Genomic DNA, 18,847 nt, shown 5'->3' on the forward strand with positions numbered 1-18,847 from the left:
TAGCCCCAGCAAACTGAAGAGCAAAGATGGGGCAGAGTCAATCACGGTACAGCCCACAATGAATCAGTCAGTGGCAAGTCATTGAGCGTGTGTCGGCAAGGAGCAAGATGGCCTTGATTATGGGAAATGCAGAGAGGAAATTGAGTTGTGGAGTGACAGCCCTGTGGACGACATTTATCTATGAGAGGCCATGTTGGAGAATAGAATCTGAACCATCTGGAAAGCTATGCATTTGATCATATTCATGCGTACAAATTGTGTGAAGAGGAAAACTCAAACACAACTGCAATTGTTAATAACTGTAAATAGTAGTTTAATAAATTTAGGTGATACAATTGCATTTAGCCGTGTCATTAACTATTGCTTGTTTACGTCCAGTGTTCTGTCATCCAGGTTTGTCGCTAGGGACAGTAGCACGCTAAATATATAACTGCTCAGGAAGTTAGTTGGTCATTACTTGGTGACACAGTGGTTCCTTTTGCCTAACATCCCTAGCCCCTGAACAATCAACACATATTTCATTCCGAATTTGCCCTCCTGCTTTTGCATTTGTAGCAATGACAAGTTCATCTTGTTCTGTCAGTACTACAAGACTCATGTTGTGACTGTATTTGGTTTAATGAAATGCTCTCTGCTCACCCTGCTGTCCTCTACCAACCACAAGAAACAGATATTAATGCCGCTTAGCAAAAGTACAGTCATATTTTTAATATGAGCCATTTTAGTTCATAGGACCCTGATAACCTGCCATAATATCTTACATACAGTGATTTGCTTACCAACTAAGAAAAGCAGGTCCAGTGAAATGTTCATCAATCTGCAATTGAGAAAGGTTCAATTTCTGGTAAACTCGCTGCCATATAGCTTCTTGTCCATTGAATGCTAATGCGAAGTTAAATCCATTCAGAGCCATCCAATCAATCTCTCTCTGCCATCGAGTCCAGTCCCACCAAACAAAACTGTAGCTGGTCGTGCAAACATTCTGGTAGTAACGAAATCTAGAAATAAAATTAAAAATATATCACACTATCATATTAAATTGAACAAACAAATCCAAAGTTTTCCTTGACAAGTATGTTACTTATACACTTCAGAGCAGCAGAAGTTGTTTTTATGATAATTCCAGTAATATCCCATAGTTTATATCAAATACACCCCAGCAACAGCATTTGAAAAGAACCAGCTGACTTGATCCAAAAATAGACAGATTAATCTCGCATGAAATCCCGCTCTGTGGAAACAAAGAAGTACCACACAGTATAGCTCATATTTTATGCAAATCATATTAACAGGATGTCCTTGCGATGGTATGCATACTAATTTTAGGTGTTTTTAAAAGAGTATCTTGAAGACATTTGTATGGAACACAGCACTGTATGGAAATGAAGTAGGGGACAATAACCAGTACTAAAATAGAAAACTAGAAGCCTTTGAAATACAGAGTTACAGAAGAATGAGTTTACTCAGCTACCAGCAGTGGTTACTTATTTGAGTAATGATAAGTTGAATCATCCAGTGCCTTTGGAAACAGTTCCTTAACAAGCGAGACAAGCTAATACGTCCCATTATATTGCTGAAAGTAGTTCGATGACCATTTTACAGAAGTCAGAATTTTCCAGATTGATGCACAATGCCCTGTTGTAATATTTGTATTTTACATGCCTATTGTATTTACTGTACTTCAGTTTGTAATGGCTCTGTGCTACATGGCTTACCATTGTAAATAGAGACTTGTGGAAAATTGGATTTCTGTACAGTAAACTTAAGAAATTTTGTATGATTTTATGTACAGCCTTTAGTACTTTTCTTATTATACGTTTACAGTTGTCCTGAGACACTTCCTGGTTCAGAGGTTAAAACTCCCTCATGCCCCTCTTATCAACCATATGGAGGTCAGATAGGATAGTTGAAAGGGAGGAGCCTGGCACAAGTAAGTGAGAGCAATGCCAGGACTCAGCTAAGGGCCCCGTGGCCACCAACCCATGCTTTCAAATTAAGAGCCCCTGGGGTACCTTGTGGTCGCCTCTTACGACAGGCAGGGGATACTGTGGATGTGAAAGACAAGGGCCACGAAGGACGTGAAAATGAAACGCTCCCTAGGCCACTATACCTAATACCGTCGGGATCGGAAAAGAACAAGAGTTGACCAAGGGAGATCATATAGATGAAAGTGAGGATTTGCCAGCTTATCACACCAGATTAATTTTGGTTGCTATTATTTCCAAAAATGAGCCTTAAACCTAGAATTTCATGTTTCTCATCCTTAACTTTTTCATAGCTTATAAATACTTCTTTTACAAGTATGAATACTCCTCATCCTTTTGATTCTATCCCGTTTCTATACTCCAGTTCCAGGGGAAAATTTCTGCTTCCATAATATCACTTCTTAGCCATGATTCAACTCCTATTACAATATCTGGTAAATATATTGTAGATCTATTAAATAACTTAATTTTATTCCGTTCCTTACAATACTTCTACAGTTTAGGAGTAATGATTTCATGTCATTCTTACTTGATTTCCAACACCATGTACCGTCATCACTGCTTTCTAGTCAAACCCATCACCCTGAATATACCTCCCTATAACCCTTCTAAGTTATACATACCCATGCAGTTCAAACGGAGATCAATCGAACGCAGATGCCCATCCCCTACCCACCCATTACGACTTACAAATCTTATTTCTAGTTTCCCACATACCCACTCCATAGTCTCATCTAAATACCTGAACACCCTCCACCACTCCCTTAAACTTCTCCTGTACTTCCATAACTAGCTTCCACAATTCCCAACTATGTTTGTACCCACTCTTGCTTGCTTTACATTGTAGATACCAATGTGAAAAACTGCCACCTACTCCTTAGCACCTCCCTCCCTTCTACACTGCTCAACATCTGTCTTAACCTAATTCCTGTATAGCACTCTACCCTAGCTGCCTTTCCTCCCCACCATTTTTTTCCATGTGCATAACAGTAGAGTCTCCCTTGACAAGAGCCTCAACCCCACCAACCTTATTAGATCCTCTCCCGGTCTAACTTACCTTCTCTGACAGTAGAACATACTTATTCTTCCCTTTTCTCCTTCTCATGACCCTGTTCCACCTCCCTCTTCCTATCCTCTATGTTTCCTTTTGCTACCTTCCCCTTTTATCTTACCTCCCTCCTCGTCTGTAATGCTTCCCTGTTCCCATCTTCCCTCCGCTGATCTACCTGCAATGACACATACCAATTCCTCACTGATACCTCTCTTGAAATCTCCCCCTCCCTCTCAAAACATTAGCTCACCTGTCCTCCACAACTTCTCTCCTTCCTTCTCTTCCTTCTTGTCTTCTATCTACTGTATCCTGTACACTGTTTGAGGCAGACCCACCTTAATTCCTTCATTCCATTTCAACAAGTCCAGAAGTAGTATGGCTGAATCATCTCAACCATCCAATGCTGATGCCTTTCCCCAAAATTAAATTACCTTCCAAACTAACAACAACTAACAAACTAGTAACATCCAAATAAAAAAAGTAACCATCAAGGTCACAGTGTGTCCATTACTGGCAGGCTAGTAATATTGCTTCACCCTAAAACAATGCACCAAATACATGGCTAGCTAATGAAATCATATAGATTCCCTATGGGAATCAACATCTGTATCATCTGATGGCCAAGCAGGTATCAATTTTTGGTAATGAGACAAAGTCTCTCATAGTCATTGGCACTGCCGGTGGCTCTAAGTAGCCCAGTGTTCTCCCTAGGACCTTTTTAGTGGGCGCACCGCCCTGCCGTATAATACAAGCCGCCCGGCTAACATAACCTAGATATGTGCTAGTTACATAATATTAACACATATTTGAGTCACTGAGTACTCCAAATTAAAAATATGAACACTGTAAAATTTTAATTTATACGATAATTATTTATAATTGTCAGCATAATTGCACCTGTTACATTGGAGTTTAAATGTTTAGCTTGACTATCACGTAATATCATGCGCGAGCGGTATCTGAATTGGCGTCGAATCGCATGTGAGCGCTCGATTCCGCGGGACATCACAAACACAAACGGCACTCCACAGCAACCGATTGGTGAGTCCAAGTGTTCCATTATTATGAACGAGCAGTAGAACACTAGAAGTTCAAAATACTCTGTTATGTCTTGCTCGTGAAAAACACTGAAATAATTCAGTTTTGCAATTGTTTTGCAGTTTTGTTCACCTATCTGATTTAATGCTCTGAGGGAAATAAATATTTAAGTTTTTTCATATTCATTTCTATGTAGTATTCCTCGCCCGGTTACCGAACCCTGGCACCCAGCTGACGAAAATTTCTGGGGAGAACACTGTAGCCTACGCAGTGGCCTCCACGATATGCACTAGTCTTGGTGGGTGTGCTATGTACCAACTGATGAGCCCAACTTAGCACATGGGGGCGAAACGCTGGCAACCAGGAATGAGTTAGCTGGAAAATTTATAATGTCCAATAACGGACCATTTATATTGGTAAATAATAATAATAATAATAATAATAATAATAATAATAATAATAATCATATGGCCTCAGCTACCATGCGCAGACATTTCAATTTGACGCCATCTGGCTGTCTGCTCGTCAATTTCGACGTTTGGTTTTACTCTAGGCCCGCTAGATGGCAGACTGAGTAAACCGAAACTCTCTTGGGCGTCTATGGCTGAGTTTTAATGAATTTTGTCGGGTATACACCAAATGTGTCACCAGAGAACTTTTACATGCCGACATCGTACGACATGGAGTGTCGAATGGAATTTTTTCCGCCCTTCAAAAATCCGACTACCTCTGCGGGGTTTGAACCCGCTATCTTGGGATCCGGAGGCCGATACACTACCACTGATCCACAGAGGCAGCTATTTATATTGGTAATAGCTAATGAAAGTTACATATCAGATGGTTTTCTCTCTCTTTCTCCTTTGCTAATTGCTGAGATTTACTCATACAGTCCATTGTTGAGAGAAAGAAAATGTTTTAAAATTTGATTCCAAACATCAGAGTTGGTCATGCTTTCATTTTAAAATCCAATACTAATTGTAAAATTGTAAACTGACTGTTTTGATTTCTATGTACATCCTCAGCCCATCTTGTGACTTTGAAACCACCACCACCTCATTTCCCTTTTTCCAGAAGTAACCAGGTCAGTACAAATAGCCCCTGGGGCTAAAAGTTAAGATGGCAATGTAAGAAGATGAAGAGACTGTCCTAGTCTCTCTTTATCTATTGCTCTCTCTTCTAATCTTAACTTATCATTATGTTTGTCTTATTATGTGTCTGTACATGACATCAAATAATTAAATCATTTACTATAGTAAAGAATCAAACTCTATAAAAAGATTGAGACCTGTTGAGCAGTTTCAAGAGATGCACTTTGAAAATAACACACACAACTGAACTAGAAACAGCTCTTCCTTTCCCTGAGGTAAAAAGTTGTGTTCCTTAATGTTCTGTTTCTGTACCTGTCAACTGATGTTACACTAATATCCACGTTGGGTAATGGGTTTGGCAGTGTCAGCTGATCACTATCCCAAGAAACATGACAGTTGCAGTAATGTTTCAAATAATGGTGAAAACCCCAACAGGCAGCAACTCCACTGCTTCCAATGATTGTGACCGTGTCATTGCCGCTCACCTTGGTCACCTGAAAACAGAGTATACGGTAGCATTCATGAAAATAGAATTCAAGCATGACAATCCCTGTACACTACTAGGAATTTGGAGCTTATACCTAATAGTGGGAACTTACAATGTAGATGATGTGTGGAAGACAACTGAAATAGAATCAAATCAAAAATTAATCTATGGACACATGTAATAACTAGGGTAAGGATTTTAAGGTGAAAAGTATAGTCAAGGTTCTGAAAATACATAAAAAAAGGTGTAAAAAAGATGTTGAAAAATCAGTTTATTAAGGTTTAACCCTTTCCACTCGTGTGTCGACCTGAGGTCGACAGCCGTCACTCAGCGTTATAGCTCGTGTGTCGACCCTGAGTCGACACAATGTTTTGCCGCTCGTTGCTAGGTTACCTGGAATGCCAGGGCTTTTGTACTTCATTTTGTAAGTGCTGGTCCCTTCCGGAAATGTAAAGAAACCAAATAGGTGTGTTTTAGTTTCTCTCTGCTTGACAAAATTGCTCCGTTTCCTTGACAATGGAAAGCAGTCGTGTGAAGCAACATGGCGGCGTGCAGTCAGACTGAAGCTGAGATTCTTGCGTCTATTTCGGCTGATTTTTTTTATAGTGACCATGAAAGTGATGAAAATTTTGAATCTGATGATGAAAGTGATAATATCTATTAGTGATTCAAATGACGATATTGATATCAGCGTCGCAAGAAATCATGGAGGAGGCGATAGTATTTTGACTCGTCCCGGTCCCAGTCATACAGTGCCGACTTCAAACATACCTTGGAGATTGTGGAGAACGGGTGATACAGAATTACCCAAATTTCCTTATATATTAGTCAGTGTACTCATACATTGTGGCAATAGACTTAAAATAGAACTAGAGTACTGGTAGCTATTTTTTACTTATCATTTGATAACCTCTATTGTCCACGAGACAAACAAATTTGCTGAAATGAAATTACAGCAAAATACTCCACTTCAGAAGAGATCTATCTGGTTTTCTTGGAAAGCTGTGACATTAGAAGAGCTGAAGGCATTTATTGGTACAATTATCAACATGGAGATGAAGAGTAAGGCAGAAATGCAGGATTATTTTAATGCAGACAGGTTGGATAAGCAACCAGTGCTCCATCCAAGCATTTGCTTTGAACGCTCCCACACACTCAAGACATACCGTTAAGAAAGTATTATTTATTTATTTATCGTGTCAGAAGTACAAAGTAAGAGAGACAAAAAATAAAAAAGGTAATTTTAAATATTGGTTGACCAAAAATTGGCCACGACAAGCGCATTTGGACTTGCCCTCATTAGATCTTTAATGGTACAAGTGGCTGGAGAAGATGGACACAGTAGAAGATGCTCGTTAGTCTGCTTAGTACCACACTTGCAGTAAACTGTCTCCACAGGAAGGCCCCATTTCTGTAGGTTGGTCTTGCATCTCGTGGTGCTGGAGCGTAATCGATTGAGAGCCTTCCATGTTGTCCACTGTTCAGAATGTCCAGGAGGAAGTTCTTCCTTTGGAACCATCCATTCTCTCAAATGTTGACATTTTTCCCGCCACATTGAGATTCTTGCTTGTTGTGGTGTTCCTTTAAGAGCTTCAGTGGTTGTCAAGAAGCTCTTTCTTGATTTCAACCTAGGATGTGCTGGTTGACAGGCATACAAAGGATGGGCTTCCATAGTCATAGCCTTGCTTTTCTCATGCCTAGCAGCAATCTCACGTCGGATTTCGGGTGGTGCTATACCAGCAAGACAGTGGAGTTTATCTATGGGAGTAGGTCTTAAACAACCTGTGATAATACGGCAGGTGTCATTTAGTGCTACATCTATGTTTTTGGCATGGCTGGACTTATGCCACACGGAGCATGCATACTCAGCAGTGGAGTAGCACAGTGCTAACGCGCTTGCTCTCACAGTGCAAGGGTGAGCTCCCCAGGTGGTGCCTCGAAGTTTCCGCACTATGTTGTTTCTGGCAGACACTTTTTGTTTCACGTTTAGGCAATGTTTCTTATACGTAAGCGTACGGTCCAGAATCACTCCCAGATATTTTGGAGTCGAACAGTGTTGAAGAGGGATTCCTTCCCAGGTGATTTGTAAGGTTTTAGCTGCTTTTTTGTTATTGAGATGAAATACACAGCTATGAGTTTTGGCAGGATTTGGCTTCAAGTCATTTTCATTGTAGTAGTTCGTAAATTCTTTCAGAGCTTTGGATAAAGTCTGTTCTACCTTTTCAAAACAGTTGGCCTGAGCAGTGACTGCACAATCATCAGCATAGATAAAACTCTGGGTACCTTCAGGTAGAGGCTGATCGTTAGTATAGATGTTGAATAACAGTGGTGCGAGCACACTGCCTTGCGGTAACCCATTCTTCTGTGTTCTCCATCTGCTTCTTTTTCCCTGAAATTCCACAAAGAATCTTCGGTTTTGGAGAATATTTTTAATGTTGCACATTAGATGGAAGTCTTTGGTGATGTCATACAATTTTGTTAGAAGAAGCCGATGGTTGACTGTGTCATAAGCTGCAGAAAGATCAATGAAGACAGCGCCTGTAATGAGCCGATTCTCAAAGCCATCCTCAATATGCTGTGTCAAGTTTAATACCTGTGATGTGCAACTTTTTCCTTCTCGGAATCCAGCTTGCTGTGGAATAAGAGACGACTCCACCCTTCCTATCAGTCGCTCAAGAATGAGCCTCTCCAGGACCTTGTACAGGTGACAGAGCAAGGAAATAGGCCTATAGCTTTTGGGATCCAGCCGATCTTTGCCTGGTTTAGGAATAGCAATGACTCGAGCCTTCCGCCAGATTTTGGGAATCTTGCATTCTTGGACACAGATATTCATTAATTCCAGTAGCCATCGCCTCGTAACAGGACCAAAATTTTTGATCTGCTCTACTCGAATGTCGTCTAGTCCAGCTGCTTTTCCCAATTTGCACTTCCTCAGTGCTGATTCCAGTTCAGCTTCAGTAAATGGTGGAGATAGTATGTTGTTCTCTTGGTTTGGCTTCCGTGTTATTGGTTTCTTATCTAGCTTTCTAGATCGGGTTGATTTTCCATTTACTAGCAACTGATGGGCAATTTGATCTGCCTTTATATTAGCATATGTGCTGGCTTGGGTATTGTCATTATTGAGACGACGTAAAAGTCTCCAGGCCTTCTGACTGCTCCTGCTCATGTCACAATCTGTCATTAATTTTATCCACTCATCCCTTTTAGCCAGTGATACTGAGGAAAGAACGCTTTGTGCAAGGATTGATGTTTCTTCGCTAAAAGGATCAAGTTCATATTTCTTGTAATATTCTTCTAGCAAAGTGGCCGTTTCAGGTTTAATGCCTTTGATAAAACTGGTTCTGCAACCTCTTGGAATTGATGCCCTTGAAGAAAATTGGACGATGTCAACAAACTTGTCGTACTCTTCAGGAACAGGAGCGATGCTCAGAATCTTCTCATCCAATATGCTGGAAAATCTTGCCCAGTCAGCCTTCTTAAAGTTGTATCTTCGCCTAAAACGGACTTCTTGAGGTCTTATTGGTGGCAAAATTTGGCACATGATGGGCCTATGTTGTGTGTTTGGAATTGGTGGACATACTGCTTTTGTGCATGTATGCATAATGCTTTCACTAACAAAAAGGAGGTCTGGATTATAGCCTCGTCCCCATCTTCCACTGTTAAAAGAAGGAGAGAGTTTGCTATCATGGATGAGGGCGAGTTGAAAATGTTCAGCCCACGACAGAACTGTCTCACCATTCTTGTCCTCATGTGCATAACCCCATACATGACTGTGACTGTTGAAATCACCTATAACAATGGAGGCTTTACTTTTATCAAAATTGTGGGGTGGAATGAAGGAAAATTCTGCTGCAGGTGGTTTATAAACTGAGGTGATTACACAGTTACTTAGTTCAACGGTGATAATTTCAATATTGTTTTCATCTGACTGGCAGGCACTTCTGACTTCTAAGTTCGGCTTCACAAAAACGGCACTTCCATACAGAGCGTGTGGTCTTTCAGCGATCAGTTTCATGCCAGGAACAAATGGGCGTTTCTGCTTCATATCTCTGTGTGTTTCCTGAACACATAGAACATCACACTGCTTGTCGCGACAAAGTTCATACAAAAGTTGTTCTTTACAAGATGTTATGCCTTCAATGTTAACAGAAATGACTGTTAAGGTTGGTTCTGAAAAGAACCGTTTGTTGGATCTCATATTAAATAGCTCTGTTACTTCTGGTGTGAGAGAATCAGCCGTCTAGGAAGAGTCCTAGTCCGTTGCCCAGGAGACACCCGGATGTATAACAATATCGCATGCAAATACACCCTACTGATATTGTGTCATGTAAATACCATAATTCATTAATTTTGTAGTTTCCTCCTGTATATATTGTTACAACCAGTACTTAACACGAGGTTTTAAAATATGAAGAATGCTGACAGAAATAAATGCGAGTTGGGAGAAATCAGAACGTACAAATAATTCGAGTGGAAAGGGTTAAACCAGTTACATGAACTTTATCCAGTTTACTGAGATCTAATAATTAATAAACTTGTTATACTGGATTATGCACAATATTTCAATGTTCTTGACTGTAAATGTGCTTTGAGCTGAGTAGATCCTTATAGAGAGAAATTCCACTTGCCTTTTACAGAAACCAATGAGGCATATCTTGTCTGCACTCATAAAGGGAGTTCAGTCAAAGTTGCAAAGGTTTCTACATGTGGATTGTTCTTCAAATTTAATTCAAATTTGTCTCCATCAAGACCGTCCCTAACACTCATCAACTTTTTCCACTGTTTCTCCTTCTCCATACCTTCTTCCAAACTTTGAATCACATCAGGCAAATACCTGTAAACATATACCACAAAAGGTTCCAAATCTACATGTTTGTTGTTGAGTAATTGCTGGACCTGCTTGACAGCTGCTGTTTCCATTTGAGTCTAGGGCACATATGATGAAGCATTTGATTTTATCAAAGGTTTCACACTAGAAAATTGTGCATCTTATCCAAGTACCCCACCTTGTATTGACAGGAAATTGTGGTAGATGGAGCCCAGTCACTTCTTGGTACATAACTTGACAAATGGGAGCCTTTACAAGAATCTTCCTCACAACAGTAATGGTCATTTACCCTGCTGTAATTCTCCCTGATACTTTCACGAACACGGTGTATTCCACGTGCAATACATGTCATATGGTTGAGGTTGGGGTACACGGCCTTCAGTTGCTGGAAAGCCGAAAGCATGTAGTGTGCTTGATCAGTCACCCCAAGCCTGACTTTTTCGTACTGTATGCCCCCTGGCTACAGGTTTATACATGAGCCATTAAATGGTTTCATTATTGTGCTGGCATTTGTCTTCTCAAGTTAATACATTTTAAAATTAATAGGTTTTACCCATTCACCAGATAATGAAAATACCAACACATTCAAAATATATCTTTGTATCTCATTAGTTGTTTCATCAGAAATTAATCTCACTTCATGTTTGCCGACCACCTCTTTTATTTTCTCAAAGAAATTCTCATAAATTGGCTGTTTGTAATTTCTTCTCTGAGTGCTCTCATCTGGTACTGACCATTGCATATACTTCTCAAGGAATAATTTGAATGCAGGACTATTTCTTGTGGACTGCAATTCCTGACTGGATTAATGCCATGGAAAGATCTGCACTGAACTCACGCAGCAACCTCTGCTTTTCAGATCCTGAGGAGAAGGAGTGTATCAGACTAGTTTGATTTGGCTTCAACTTGTGAAGTTTAATGTTCTTTACATGTTTGCTGAACTGGATGTGCTGGTTTATTCTGTTTCTTTCATACTTGTCAATGATTACAATATTTACTTTACAGATGGCACATTGAAGAATGATGCCATCAGTTTCAATAAATTGCATCTTGAATTCTTCTGAAAAGTGCATTCAATTTCTCCTTAATTTTCGGCATGATTTTGTGTTGTTAACAATACATTCTGGTCTGGATCAGTAAAACACTAACACGGCCAACAAGAGAATAAACAGTCGATAGGTGGAACTGTTAAGATATATTCATGCCAGTACTAACTGAACTTAGTTTAAACTGTTGCAGTTGTTTAAATTTTAATTTGATTTCACAGCTGCAGACAGGGTGTGCTCACTTGGCGTGCGCAGTAGGATTCCATTTTAGTCGCTCTGAGCATTACGTCACTCTTTGCTTCACGTCGTGCTAACACAGGTAGGTCTTATGGCAACGATGGGACAGGAAAGGGCTAGGAGTAGGAAGGAAGCGGCTGTGGCCTTAATTAAGGTACAGCCCCAAAATTTGCCTGGTGTGAAAATGGGAAACCACGGAAAACCATTTTCAGGGCTGCCGACAGTGGGGTTCGAACCTACTATCTCCCGAATACTAGATACTGGCCGCACTTAAGCGACTGCATAGTGGAAGTGTCAGTTATCTATATGAGTAAAGCATGGTGAAATAGTGTGTTACTTGATTTTGGTAAAGTAACAGTTAGTTGGTTATTATAGTTATTGTGGTAGAAAATGTGTATGTGATTGTCGTAAATATGCGCAAAATTTGCTCAGTTTACGTATTCAAGTGCGGAGTGGATGGTATTAAAATACTAGTTTTTTTTAAGTGTTGTAGTTTAATTAATGTTCTCTTCGTTGTCATAACATAAACATTTATGTGAGGGTTTGTAGAAGTTTTTAACAATGACAAATTGTGCTGTGGCTACGTATGAAAATTATAACCAAAACACGAAAGGTACAAGCATCACCTATCACACATTTCCGAAAGACTCAGCTGTTTGTAAACAATGGATTCGTGCTTGCAAACAGGGAGATGAAATTAACGTGAAACATGCAACAGTGTACAGTGCCCACTTCAATGAAGAAAATTACATGCGTGACCTGAAATCAGAACTTCTAGGATTACAGCCAAAGAAGGTGCTTAAGCCTGGTGGAGTGCCTAGTTCAAATTTAATTTCAGGATGTACACTGTATCCGCAGAAGAACACGCAAATTCCCAAGTTTCAATTTTATTCTCTTTCCAAGATACTAATAACGAACAGGCCGTCACAAGAAAAATTTGGTACTGAAACCGTGAGACTCGAAAGCATTCTATTAATAGACTTTTCTCTCTCTCACCCATAAAGAAAAGGAAAGACACCGAAGCCAAAACTGAACCATTTAATGCATTGTTGCTGGAACAAAAACTATAAAAAGAAGTAAGTCTCTTAAAATGTAAAAATAAATGCTTAGAAAGTTAGTTGACTAAGCTTAGGGCTAAAACCAGACCACTTCAGTCAGCCTTGAACACTAAAAATAAACCAATGGTTGATTTGAAATCTTGTATGCAAAAGACTATTAAACTAAACATTAGCAGAATTCTAGGAAAAGTGTTTACAGAAACACAGACTTGAAAATGCTCTACCAGTTGAAATATTTGCTGACGTGTAGACTTAATCATGATCGTCCGCAAAAACTTTTTTCTTCTATTAGAGCAAATTGGGCATACTTATGACAATCCTCTACCAGTAGAATTCAAAATTCATTTGCACCTTATACTCATGAGCAGAAATGTGGCAGATATGTCTTTGAATAGCTCCTCTTCGCTAATAACAGAAGATAACGTGAGTGATTACCTCACGTCATAGTTTCACGGGTTTACAACCTGGTATGGAAGATGCACTCTCGATGACTGAAGGGAAAACAGAGTTGAGAGATACTACTCTTGACCCCCTCGTGTGTGCTTCTACAATTGTAGGGGGTTAACCTTGGTTACCCTCCTAAATTGAAGATCCTCTGCGTGGTGAGGGGGACTAGTAGTTCCTTTCTTGCGATGCCGAATGGAACCCTATTGGGTAACCATTCGGTATAGAAGGAGGAGGAAGCTAAAGCACCACCCAACCCTAAGGTGTAACGCGACCCGTGCCAATGGGGTGCATGGCACATGGGAGATGTGTCTTGAACGGAGCCTTCGAGATACTTGGCGCCCTCTCGAAGTAAGTAGCCTTACCTGGGTAAGCGGGGCTCTGCCTGGGTGGACATTATATTTCCCTAGCTACTCGTGGGACCTAAACAAGTACCATAGCTACCCAAAAACCGGAGAGATCCTCTGGGGCCTCCGAAAGAAACACCAGTTCAGCAACAACCGATGGGGACTCTTCGGAGATACCCTCGGATAGTACGACTTCGACAGTAAGAGAGCTCACTCTAGAGGTGGGCAATCTTCTAGTCCAGAAGAAGAAGAAGAAACAGCGCTCCAGTGCTGAGAAGAAGAGGTATAAGAAGGCTTTAAAGGCCTGGGAGCAGGCCAAAGAGGGCCTAACTCCTGGAGCTGAGAGGCCTTCTACTGCCACGACAGTGACGACTGTGGGGGGATCCAATGGGCACAATAGGTGCGACCCTGAAAAGGGCTCTGCTTCTAAGGCACAGAGGATTCCACCCACCAAGACGCCAGTGGGGAAACGACTTCTGTCGGGGGCAACCCCAGAAGAAGATCGGCCGACCCACGAAAGACCCAAGGTGGAGTATGCCAGGATAGCTAAAGCTGGGATCAGGATGGCCATAGTGCCTGTCGGATATCCTGACCAGCAGCTAACTGAGAAACAGGTGGAGTCTGTGGAAGAGGCTATCACCAATCTGAAAGATGAGCTTCCAGAGCAGGGACCCATTAAGCCTCAGTTCCTGGACTGCTATCTGTCAGAGGTACGGCCATCATTATCGCAGAGAATGATGAGACTGTAGCATGGCTTTCTAGTCTTGTTACAGGTATACAACCGTGGGAAGGAGCCAAGCTCACAATTGTGGGTATGGATAAACTCCTTTCGTATAAGAGAGTCATGGTCTGGATACCAGGACAACCAAAGGACAACAACGTCCTTTTGGGAAGAATGGCACGCCAGAACCATGGCTTAAATCCCAACAGCTCCAGCTGTCTACGACCGCAAGGAGGAGAAGAGAGGTGTCCGACTTGTGGTCAGCATGGTCTACGGAGATGTGGCAAAAGTGGTGGGGAAGAAGATCTTCTGCGGGGTGCATGTTGCTACCTTCACCTTGGTGGAGGGCAAACGCGACAAGCAGAGGACCAACCCCACCACAGACAACACTGAGACCAGCAGGGGCAAAGAGCAGGAGTCTGGACAGGAACCGGGGCCAGCCAAGCCTCAGGATTCATCGCAGGAGACGGAGCTGCACGTTCCAGAGACCGCATAAGGTAAAGTATTGCATGAAAGTAAGGAATGATTACTTTCATACAAGCAAACACACAACATTGTATAGCGGCCTCTAGGGTACTTATAAGAAGCATCCAGAAAGGCAGGTTTTTGGTCGCCCTGATACAAGAACCCTGGCTTAGACAAGGGCATATCATGGGACTAAAATGTGCAGGCTTCACTCTATTCAGTGGAGTACCGGAGGAGAAGCCTAGAGCATGTATACTAGTTAAGGATCATAACGCTTGGGCTATACCGGGCTTCATTACTAGAGACCTTGTAGCAGTTCTAGTGAGATATGAAGAAGGCGGACAGCCAAGAGACCTGGTTGTCTGTTCTGCATATTTCCCAGGAGACTCTGAATCTCCACCCCTGCCAGAGGAGTTCAAGAGCCTGGTGATATACTGTAGAAAACAAGGACTTAACCTCATAGTAGGATGTGACGCCAAATGCTCATCACAGCATTTGGGGAAGTAAACACACAAACCAAAGGGGAGAGCATTTCATAGAATTTCTATGTACAACTGATCTTGAGATCATGAACATAGGTGATATACCCCTACCTCCATCAATAACAGGAGTGAGGGGATAATAGATCTTACCATGGGCTCCATGGGAATCAGACAGGAATTTAAAGACTGGAAAGTTTCTTTGGAGCCTTCCTTGTCAGATCATAGACACATTGTGCTTCATATAGAGGGCTCCTTCGAGATCCCATCTTATAGAAACCCTAGACGAACCAACTGGACGTCTTTTAGGGAGGACGTGAGGAGGGGACTGGAAGGAGGACCCTCAAATATAATTAAGAACAAAGAGGAGCTGGAGCTCAGTGTGAGCTTTCTCACACAGACACTGGTTACCTCTTATGAATTAAACTGCCCAGTCGTTAAGGCAAAAAGAGTAACAGGAAGCTTCAAGTGGAACAGTTATCTTGAACACCTGAGAAGAAACACACGAAGGCTCTGGAATAAATACAGGGAACTTCAGGATCAAGAAAGTCTAAATTCTTATAAAGAATCACAAAGAAAGTACAAGGCAGAAGTCAAAAAGGCTTCTAAGAAATCCTGGAGACAGTTTTGTGACTCCATCGAAAGTCAACATGAAGAGGCAAGGCTTCATAAAATTCTAATCTTGCATGGAAGGGCAAGGCTGGGCTCATTGGAATCACCTTCGGGTGGATATACATCCACAGAGGGGGAGACCCTGAACTTATTGCTTGATGCCCACTTTCCAGGTTCAGCAGTCACGAATAAAGTAGAATCGAGCGGATCCTTCAGACCCGATAGAAGTGGCTGGAAGGAAGCCGCAGAGATTGTTACCCCAAGAAGGGTGAAGTGGGCATTAGAATCTTTTGCCCCTTATAAAAGCCCAGGAATGGATGGGATCTTCCCAGCACTTCTTCAGGAAGCGGGCACAGTCCTTATACCATACCTGGTCAGAATTTTTAGAGCCTGTCTCACTATGGGGTACGTGTACTCCTTGTGGCGTCAGGCGACGGTAGTGTGTACCTAAATCTAGAAGGTCTTCATATACTAGACCTAAGGATTATAGACCCATTAGTCTAACGTCTTTTCTTCTTAAGACTTTGGAAAGACTGGTGGATATACATATCAGGGATAAAGTATTAAGAGATTGTCCCCTGCATCCTCATCAACATGCATACCAACCAGCTAGTTTCTAGGCTGGAGAGTGCCTTGGATCAGCAACAACTTGCTATGGTGGTATTCCTAGATATAGAAGGGGCCTTTAACTACACATCTTTGGGCTCCATAGAACTTAGTCTAGAGAGAAGAGTAGTGAGCTGGATGCTAAAAATGGATTATGGCCTCACTGCAGGACCGTCAAGTTCTGTTTACCCTCAACGCAGTAATGTTGAGAGCTAATATAGACAGGGGGTGTCCACAGGGAGAAGTATTATCACCAACATTATGGTGTCTGGTAGTGGATGAACTACTTACCAGGTTAAATGTTGGAGGAATTTACACCCAAGGCTATGCAGATGACATTAGCCTGATGGCGGTGGGAAATTTCCCCAGTACGGTTTCAGAGCTCGTACAGAGCTCCCTACATAGGGTGGAAAGATGGTGCCACGATACGGACTTGTCGGTTAATCCCGACAAGACAGAGCTTGTGGTATTTACCAGAAGGAAGAGGCTAGACGGACTGTCAGAGCCTTTCCTATTTGGGAAAAAGTTAGTTAAGACAACCTCAGTTAAGCACCTAGGGGTAATCCTTGAGGCAAGACTGAGTTGGAAGAAACATATAGACCATAAGGTGGATAAGGCTCGCAATATTATGTGGGCCTGTCGCAGGGCCGTCGGAAAGACTTGGGACCTAGGACCTAAGGTGGTCCAGTGGCTCTATATTTCTATTTTACGGCCCATGATCACCTTCACATCTTTAGTCTGGTGCCCAGGTTCGGAGAGTAAAACCGTGACCACCAAGTTAAACAGTGTCCAAAGACTTGCGTGTCTAGGAATAACAGGGGCACTGGATACTACACCATTATGTGCAATGGAGGCCATCCTAGGTCTTCCCCCCTTACATTTATATGTTAAGGAAATAGCGGGAATGAGTGCTTACCACCTCTGGTCACTCGGAGGATGGTCCTTCAAGAATCCAAATAGAGGTCATGCCTCTATTCTTACAAGGCTTCACCAGACCTGCCCTACGACAATGATGATCGGGGACCTGATGAAGCCTAGTTTTAATCTGAATTATAAGTTCACAGTGGTGATACCCACAAGGGAGGAGTGGGTTGTGGATGCTGGGGCCCATCTTAGGTCTGGGGGCTGTACATGGTACACAGATGGCTCACAGAAAGAGACTGGCACCGGCGCCGGGGTCCGGGGGCCTAAGACAAGGCTCTCCCTTCCCAAGGGTAAATTTATTATTGAAAACTCACACATGCCGTGCAATAAGAAATCATTATATTACATTTACATTACTTTTCTTTGCTATAAGCTACGATGGATTTCTGTCTATTCCAGCATTTTATAATATGGTATCTATCACAGAGTTCCAAGCATAACTCACACACACACATGCGTCGTTTGGTTTGTGATATAATTTGTTGCGACACATCTTGTGGTGAAAACCATGGATCGCCAGTCTCGTCGTCACGTGTCGCATAGCATGATTAGCTTCCATCCAGGTCCTGTCTTGCATAGCAGATGTTGCATAGAAGTCCTTTGGTATGTTGTTTTTCTTCTCATTCAGATCTTGTATAAGTACTAGCTGGAAGTATGAGCTCACATCTCAGATCCTCTATTAAGAAGGGCTCCCTGGTAAGCTCATACACTAGCCTCGATCTTGCATTCTGCGGGACTCCTAGAATTCACTTCAGGTATCTGGCCTTTACTCGCTCCAATTCTTCCAGCTATTTGTATGTGAGGTGTTCTCCCACTAATTCTAGGCCATATGTCAAAACAGGTAGTATCTTCAGCCTAAACAGGTCCAAAGCTGTGTTGATCGATAGTTGCGTGATGTTTCTGATTTCATTCATAGCTCTAGTGGCTGCCACTGCTCTAGATCTTATATGTAGTCTGAAACTCTTTCCCGTCGTTTGGATTGTGATACCTAGGTATTTAAAATTGTTAGCCCTCTTGAGTAGTTTGCCATTGCATTTGACGTTCTCTACTTCAGTGAGTCTTCCTCCCTTCCTAAACACTACCAATTCCATTTATCTGGATGTCGTTTCTCTCCGCCCATTCACATAGTGTGTTTATCGATATTTGCAGTTTATTTATATCTGTCACTGCGATGGCCATGTCATCAGCGTATATGTATGTGCTTGTTCCTGCCATTCCTTTGGTGACATCGTACGTAAGGACATTAAACAGGATAGGGCTGAGTGGGTCACCTTGGAGGACACCGTTCGTCTGCGGCAGCCAGTCTGATATGCCTATTCCATCATCTATCTGTATGTGGTTTTCTGCCAGTATATTCAATATCAGGGTCGTTGTGCTCGTTCTCCCAATTAGTTCCTCTAGTTTATCTATTAGTACCTTTCTGTTGACCAT

At 41.9% G+C, this 18,847-nt stretch overlaps 1 protein-coding gene across 9 annotated transcripts in view; it reads right to left on the reverse strand.

The window, feature by feature from the left end:
* The window catches only part of Naglu (N-acetyl-alpha-glucosaminidase), a 306,046-nt gene that overhangs the window by 257,681 nt on the left and 29,518 nt on the right, over positions 1-18,847 (reverse strand). For all 9 annotated transcript variants that reach the window (XR_010859862.2, XM_067145901.2, XM_067145900.2 and 6 more), the window contains 2 exons: positions 5,475-5,656; positions 780-998 (listed from right to left, as the gene is read on the reverse strand). Coding sequence is in view for 8 of the 9 variants with exons in the window: in XM_067145901.2 (XP_067002002.2) it covers positions 780-998; positions 5,475-5,656 (401 nt within the window). In the remaining variant the exon portion in view is untranslated. The remainder of the gene's footprint in view (positions 1-779; positions 999-5,474; positions 5,657-18,847) is intronic.

This window comes from Anabrus simplex, chromosome 4 (genome assembly GCF_040414725.1).
Source record: "Anabrus simplex isolate iqAnaSimp1 chromosome 4, ASM4041472v1, whole genome shotgun sequence".
NCBI lineage: Eukaryota > Metazoa > Arthropoda > Insecta > Orthoptera > Tettigoniidae > Anabrus > Anabrus simplex.